The sequence below is a fragment of the Dreissena polymorpha genome, chromosome 1 (genome assembly GCF_020536995.1).
Source record: "Dreissena polymorpha isolate Duluth1 chromosome 1, UMN_Dpol_1.0, whole genome shotgun sequence".
Classification (NCBI taxonomy): Eukaryota; Metazoa; Mollusca; class Bivalvia; order Myida; family Dreissenidae; genus Dreissena; species Dreissena polymorpha.
In genome coordinates this window covers 67,820,589-67,829,009 of record NC_068355.1, presented here as the reverse complement: position 1 = coordinate 67,829,009, position 8,421 = coordinate 67,820,589, and the positions used below count along the sequence as shown (strand labels likewise).

Sequence of the window (8,421 nt, the reverse complement as noted above, 5' to 3'; positions counted from 1 at the left end):
AATGTTGACCTCGCACAACGTACAGCGGACAATGGCGACCACAAAAGCTCACCATGAGCAAAAAAGAAAACATCATCTATATGATTAATTCTTATAAACTGATAATCCTAGACTATCATACAAATATTTTTGACCAATTCAGGTACGTGTTGAATACGGCACTAGTTGACCGGCAACCCAGTAGACACTTCGACGTCGTAAGTGAGAGCCGATACACACATTATTTTCCTTGTTCTGAATTTTCATATCATACTTACACTCAGAACTACAAATGTACATTATTGCGAACCAGTTTAAGTATTTGAAAAACCTGTTGTCTTTAACTTCAGCATTTGAAATCCAATTCCCTAGATTGTAAATGCTGGAAGATCTTGTTTGCATGTATTTTTTTCAAAACATTTTATTTCTGAAAACATACATTTTACAGTCATACAAACTACCATAGAAGTTTGAGAATGTAAGCTCTAACAAATTTAGCTGAAAAAATATAGTTTCAGAATATTATATTGTGGAGAGAAGAAAGAGGTAGGCCGTCTAGATTCAGTCGAGTCTATCATAAGTGTTATATTAAAAGAGATTGGCGTGTATTTTTTTGAGAAATTAGTATTTTTTCATGAGCTTTTTCGTCAACAATGACCGAAGCTTAAAACACACAGGCACGTATATACATGTATCTAAAATACTCTTACATAGTCCATCTACACTGAACATAAACATGTGCGTATTTCAATGTAAACACTAAATTATAACTTTTACTGACTAAACTAAAAAGAATTTAATTGCCAGGACCAAACATAGTTCTTCAAAATAAATGCATTTTGTTAATTTCCTGAATGTTATACTGAATTATCGGAACAATTAAAAATCAAAGTAATAATTATATTTTTTCTTTTGTACTTAACTAGACTCAACCGAAGATACACAAAACACAGCATATGTTTTAAGGCTTGTTTATTTAGTGACTTTATAGTTCTTGATATAAGGTCAGTATATTGTAGTTTAAAGCTTTCACAGCTCTATTTTGTTAAAACTTCAACAATTTGTTTATTTATAATTATTTATAAGAAATCAACCCAAATGTAGAAATACTGTTTTGTTTTTTCATATATCCCAATTTAAGTTATTGTTTATATTAAAGTTTAATCCCCTTTTACATGAATATTGTAGTTGGTCAAGATTTGACGTTGCAAACATGTGCAACAAATAATTCACTACCATCAGCACATAACGGCATAAATAACAAGATGTGTTTGTGAAACAAAATGTCCCCCTATATGACGTTTGACCTTGTAGGATGACCTTGACCCTTCACCACTCAAAATGTACAGCTCCATGAGATACACATGCATTTCTAATATAAATTTGCTAGCTTCAATATTGCAGAAGTGACATTACATGAGCAATTTTGACCCATATATTTGACCTTGAAGGATGACCTTGACCTTTCACCACTAAAAATGTGCAGCTCCATGAGATATCAAGTTGCTATCTTCAATAATGCAAAAGTATTCATAAAATTAGCGATTTTGGCCACATATATTTGACATCTGACCTTGAAGGATGACCTTGACCTTTCACCACTCAAAATGTGCAGCTCCATGAGATACACATGCATGCCAAATATCAAGTTGCTATCTTGAATATTGAAAAACTGCAAAAGTGTACATTAAATGAGTGATTTTGACCCATATATTTGACCTTTGACCTTGAAGGATGACCTTAACCTTTCACCACTCAAAATGTGCAGCTCCATGAGATACATATGCATGCCAAATATCAAGTTTGCTATCTTCAATATTGCAAAAGTTATTGCAAATGTTAAAGTTGGCGCAAACCAACCAACCAACAGACCAACCAACAGGGCAAAAACAATATGTCCCCCACTACTATAGTGGGGGACATAAAAATATCAAATATACATGTTAAGGTGATTTATTAACTTAAACACAATCTTTCATTTCATTTAATAATAATACCGGTGACTATGGCTATGGCTTACCCTGTTTGACACCATATGAAACATCAAATAAAGAATGTCATTCTGATTTTTAAACAAGATTTAACATTATGGTTGATTGACCTATTCATTTAAAAAATTTTTTACCTTATACAGTTTGCGTCATTTTAAACACAAAGCTTCAAATATGACAATATGACACCCTTTGAAAAATATATATCAGAATGACCTACATGTAAGTAATATATCACACACGTAAAAAGATAAGAAATTCATGGTAACTTAATTGCGATTTGCAAATCTTGAAAGTTCGTTTAAACACAAAGATGCTACTGCTTTGATGCCCTGGCTTTCAGTTACACGATGACTCTTGTACTGGGCTGCTGGATTCGTATTCAGTTACAAGATGACTCTTGTACTCGGCTGCTGGATTCGTATTCAGTTACACGATGACTCTTGTTCTGGGCTGCTGGATTCGTCATCTGGTACGAGTGCGGTGATCATGCATTCATTACTTTATAGGAAGTAAAGCTTGTCCGATAGCTCAATGGCTGGGTCCCTGTGAATTGACTGTCCCACCAGGAAGGCAAGCTTGTGGGCGTACTGACAGGGGGCTGGTACTCGAATTGTGCCCTGAAATACAACATGCACACAAGTAACAACCTCGTGAAACATCCAATTTGTTTGAAAAATCACAATACTATACTTTATAATCCAGATTTATAATACACTAATCGCTAAAAATATATCGCTACGCAAGGTGTATTTTTCTGTCAGTTGACCTTTTTATAGACACGTTTGTACGATCAGTCATGAAGCTTTATGACTGCTAATTTATTGTAACATCATAAATGAATTATTATACATGCATGAGTAGACACAATAATTAATTGATTAAAACAAGAAAATATAGACAAGAGGGCCATGATGGCCCTGAATCGCTCGCCTGATTAACCAAATACAATCCCAACCCATATTTCATCAAGATAAACATTCTGACCAAATTTCATAAAGATTGGATGAAAACTGTGACCTCTATTGATTATACAAAGTTTTTCTATTATTTGACCTAGTGACCTAGTTTTTGACCTAGTGACCTAGTTTTTGACCTAATGACCTAGTTTTTGACCCCAGATGTCCCAAATACAATCCCAACCCAGATTTCATCAAGATAAACATTCTGACCAAATTTCATAAAGATTGGATGAAAACTGTGACCTCTACTGTCTACACAAACAAATTGTTGACGGTTTTTCTATTATTTGACCTAGTAACCTAGTTTTTGACCTCAAAAGACCCAAATACAATCCCAACCCAGATTTCATCAAGATAAACATTCTGACCAAATTTCAAAGAGATTGGATGAAAACTGCGACCTCTATTGTCTACACAAGGTTTTTCTATTATTTGACCTAGGTTTTGACCTAGTGATCTAGTTTTTGACCCCAAATGACCAAAATACGATCCCAACCCAGCTTTTATCAAGATAAACATTCTGACCAAATTTCATAAAGATTTGATGAAAACTGTGACCTCTTCTGTCTACACGAGGTTTTTCTATTATTTGACCTAGTTTTTGACCTTGTGACCTAGTTTTTAACCCCAGACAAACCGACAACAATCCCAACCCAGATTTTATCAAGATAAACATTCTGACCAAATTTCATAAAGATTGGATGAAAACTGCGACCTCTATTGTCTACACAAGGTTTTTCTATTATTTGACCTATTTTGTGACCTAGTTTTTAACCTAGTGATCTAGTGCTTTGACCCCAGATGACCCAAATACAATCCCAACCCAGAATTCATCAAGATCAACATTCTGACCAAATTTTATAAAGATTGTATGAAAACTGTGACCTCTACTGTCTACACAAACAAATTGTTGACGGACGGACGCACACACGCACAACGGACGCCGGACATCACACGGTCACATAAGCTCACCATGTCACTTCGTGACAGGTGAGCTTTAAAACACATCATTAAAATTAAAGTTGACTCTAACTAACCGGCCAGTTGTAGTAGAGATGGCACAACTTGTAGGTAAGTCGCTGCATGTGGTCAGGTTTGAGACCTGTGGTGTCATGGATGATGTTGTAGTGGGTCGGAGTAACAGTGCCCTGACGAACTGACTGGGACACCACAAAGAAGTCATACCTGAAACCAGGGAAGAATGTTTGCACTAAGATTTGGATCTGGAAAAAAATATGTATCAAATAAACTTGCTGCATGAAATCACCTGCTGGCGTCAGTAAAAGTATACATATTTTTGTTATGATTGGAAATCTTACAACTAACATGGTCTGTGGACCGCTTTCATTTCTTCGTATACATGAAATTCTCTGATCATGTTTCATCGTAAACAAATGAAAATTATTTGTGCAAATTTGATGCAGAAAATTCTGAGACAAATTTGATATAAATCGTTTCATGATCCAGCAAGTGATTTAAGTTAAGAACAAAAATATTTCAATTCAATGAAGGAATAATACAACTTCAGATATATTTTAGAAAAGAAATTTTTATTACTATCAGCAAGTCTTTAATGTTAGACAAATGCCCAAACATTATACCGATTGTCATACAAGTCAGGAAAATACTTACAATTTAACATACAATGAACATAATTTCTAAACTTCTGAAAACGAGGAAATTTTATTAACCCGTTTTGACAAACCAGACAATATGTACTGACATCGTTATATTATCTCAATGGTGCACTATTAACAACATAACACTAAATACCAATAAAACGAAAATCTTACATTTTAGAACATCTAAAACATCACCGACGGAGTTTGTGTTCAAGTGCAACCAAGCAATTATAGAACGAGTCAGTCAATATAGCTATCTGGGCCTCGTTTTAACAGATACATTGGACTATTCTATAACCGCAAAACACGTAGCATAGTCAGCGTCTAGAGCCCTTGGGATTTATGATCTTGAAGTATAAAGCGCTAGGTGGAACGGACTATGAAATCTTTACTAAGCTATACGACACAATGGTGTGGCCAACAATAAGCTACGGAGCTGCAATATGGGGAATACAGGAAGTCACATGTATAAATGCTGTCCATTACAAAGCCTGTCGCTTCTTCCTAGGTGTAGGGAGATATACACCAAACGCAGCAGTCACAGGAGACATGGGATGGACCCCACCGCACATTCGACAGTGGAAATCAGTGCTAGGACAATGGTTTCGCTTAAACAGGATGGACGATAACAGACTAAACAAGGGCTGTTTGTAAAACATGCATGGCCCCCATATGGGCTGTCCATTGTAGTGGCTAACCATTGTGTAAATACGATTTTTGTCACTGTGACCTTGACCTTTGACCTAGTGACCTGAAAATCAATAGGGGTCATCTGCGGGTCACGATCAATGTACCTATAGAGTGTCATGATCCTAGGCAAAAGCGTTCTTGAGTTATCATCCGAAAATCATTTTACTATTTCGGGTCACTGTGACCTTGACCTTTGACCTTGTGACCTCAAAATCAATAGGGGTTATCTGCAGGTCATGATCAATCTACCTATGAAGTTTCATGATCCTAGACGTATGCGTTCTGAGTTATCATCCAAAAACCATTTTACTATTTCGGGTCACCGTGACCTTGACCTTTGACCTACTGACTTCAAAATCAATAGGGGTCATCTGCGAGTCATGATCAATCTACCCATGAAGTTTCATGATCCTAGACGTATGCGTTCTTGAGTTATCATCTGGAAACCATTTTACTATTTCGGGTCACCGTGACCTTGACCTTTGACCTAGTGACCTCAAAAGCAATAGGGGTCATCTGCAAGTCATGATCAATCTACCCATGATATTTCATAATCCTTGGCGTATGCGTTCTTGAGTTATCATTCAAAAACCATTTTACTATTTCTGGTCACCGTGACCTTGACCTTTGACCTAGTGACCTCAAAATCAATAGGGGTCATCTGCGAGTCATGATCAATGTACCTTTGAAGTTTCATGATCCTAGGCCCAAGCATTCTTGAGTTATCGTCTGACAACCACCTGGTGGATGGACCGACCGACAGACCGACCGACCGACATGAGCAAAGCAATATACCCCCTCTTCTTCGAAGGGGGGCATAATAAACAGTGTTTTGACTACTTAACTAGTCAGGGTGCACGACGGAACAACTGGAGCAAAACTATAATCTTACCAGTCAATACAAAACTGCGAAATGCCGCTCTTAGCCATGGACACACATACAGTAAAGCTCAATAAACGTTGATAATTAATAGCTATCAACAAGTTATGTTCAACAAATTTAAGCGTAAATGGGAAGACACTGTAAATAGAGAACATGGTCAAATACGCGCAAATGGGGGTAATAAACTTCAGAACTATAGGCAGTTTAAGACAGAATTCACTGTAGAGCCATACGTCAAGTGTTGTACGATAAGTCGAGCACAACGTAGGGCCTTGGCAAAATGCCGCTGTGGTGTTGCACCTCTTGGTATTGAAACAGGACGGTAAGAAGATGTACCAGAAAAAGAACGATATTGTTTTATCTGTAAGACGTGTGTCGAAAGTGAAGAATATGCCCTAATAATGTGTCCGCTATATGAAAATATAAGATCCAATTTAAAAGAAAGTGCTCTTTTGGTAAACCAAAATTTCAACACATTAAACCCAAGAGAGAAAATGAACTTCTTGCTGTCAGATGATCGCATCATTAAACCCAGTGCCAGAGCCTGTCATGATATTTAATGAAGCGACGCAACCACATGTATATATAATCCATATAATGTGTGCGTATAGTAAATTTTGTATCGAATAATAATATACTTTGTACTTCATAAGTACAAAACTGTTTATAATGTACAAATTGAAATTTTCTCTTACTGTATTGTTTGATGATATATATTTTTATTAATTTTAAGAAAACTAATAATTTTAAACCGAATTTCCTTCAGGATCTTTTTTATATTTCTAACAGTTGTAATTTTTATTTATTTTAAGAACATTAATCATTTTAAATCGAATTTCCTTAAGAATCTTTTATTTATATTTCTAACAGATGTGAAAGATTCTATGATGTATAAAATCGTTGAACACTTTTAGAATTTTTAGAACCTTCGTCTCTCGTAACTCTTTTAGAGCGGTTTTGTACATATTATATATATATTAGATTTTGTACTGTTTTACTGTGTTTTATGTACAAAAGTGAGACGTTAATAAACTATTCTATCTGTCTGTCTGTCTAAGCCGTTCATGTGTTTCATGTGTTGTAATGTGGCGTTGTATGTATTTCCTTGTACTGAATACGCAACAGGTAACTTGTTTGAAAAAGTAGTGGATAGTAACAATAATTCCTATCCAGATAATCTGTTTAGGGATGCGTTATTCATAACTTGTAAATTATTTAACAACAAACTTACATATCACAAACAATACAAATGCAGCTTTATCCTTAACCCACATTGAAGTTATGCCATATGATAACAAGAGGGCATGAAAGGCCCAAAGTCGCTCACCTGAGATACAAAGGAACTGATCTGCTCAGTGCAGCCACAAGATATCGTAAGAACAAATGTTCTAACCAAGTTTCATACAGAGTGAACAATAAATGTTACTTTTAGAGTGCTAACAAGGCTTTACTACAGCCATATTAAGATAAATTCCCCGACACCTGGTGGCTATGTTTTTCAACAGACAGGAAATATTTTTGAACTGATTTCAAGATAGCATTAAACCAAATGTTCTGACCAAGTGTTATGAAGATTGGACAATAAATGTGACTTTAAGAGTGTTAAAAAGTTTTTACTATAGCCATTTTAGGAAAAATGCCCCCTGGCAGCCATATTTTTCAACCAACCAGAACTATTTTAAACTCGTCCAATATATCATTGGGACAAATCTTCTGACCAAGTTTCATAAAGATCAGTCAATAAATGTGGCCTCTAGAGTGTAACAAAGTTTCACTAAAGTAATATATAGCCATACAAGTGAAAAAGCCCGCCCTATTGAGGCCATTTTTTTAAGAAACTGGAACCATTTTCGAACTTGTTCAAGATATCATTAGAACAAATGTTCTGACCAAGTTTCATGATGATTAGACTATAAAAGTGACTTTTAAAGTGTTAAAAAGTTTTTATTCAAACCCTAAAAGGAAAAATGTCCCGCTTCCTGTGGGCCATGTTTTTCAACCAACCAAAACCATTTTGGAATTCGTCTAATACATAATTGAGACAAATCTTTTGACCAAGTTTCATTAAGATGAGACAATAAATGTGGCCTCTAGAGTGTTAACAAGGTTAAGGTAAAATGCCCCGCCTTCTGTTTGCCATGTTTTTCAACAGAACAGAATCATTTTGGAACTAATTCAAGATATCATTGGGACGTATGTTCTGACAAAGTTTCATGAAGATCGGACCATACATTTGGCCTCTAGGGTTTTAATATGGTTTTGCATTAGCCATATAGGGAAAAATGCCCCTGCCC

The 8,421-nt window shown here is 35.7% G+C and overlaps 1 protein-coding gene across 1 annotated transcript in view; it reads right to left on the bottom strand.

Annotated features, from left to right (window-relative positions):
• Window positions 1-382: 382 nt before the first annotated feature.
• LOC127880113 (piwi-like protein 1) overlaps window positions 383-8,421 on the bottom strand; it is a 124,474-nt gene continuing 116,435 nt past the window's right edge. Inside the window, 2 exon segments of the mRNA XM_052427378.1 lie at window positions 383-2,590; window positions 3,970-4,117. Coding sequence (XP_052283338.1) covers window positions 2,474-2,590; window positions 3,970-4,117 — 265 coding nt within the window. The 3' untranslated portion in view covers window positions 383-2,473.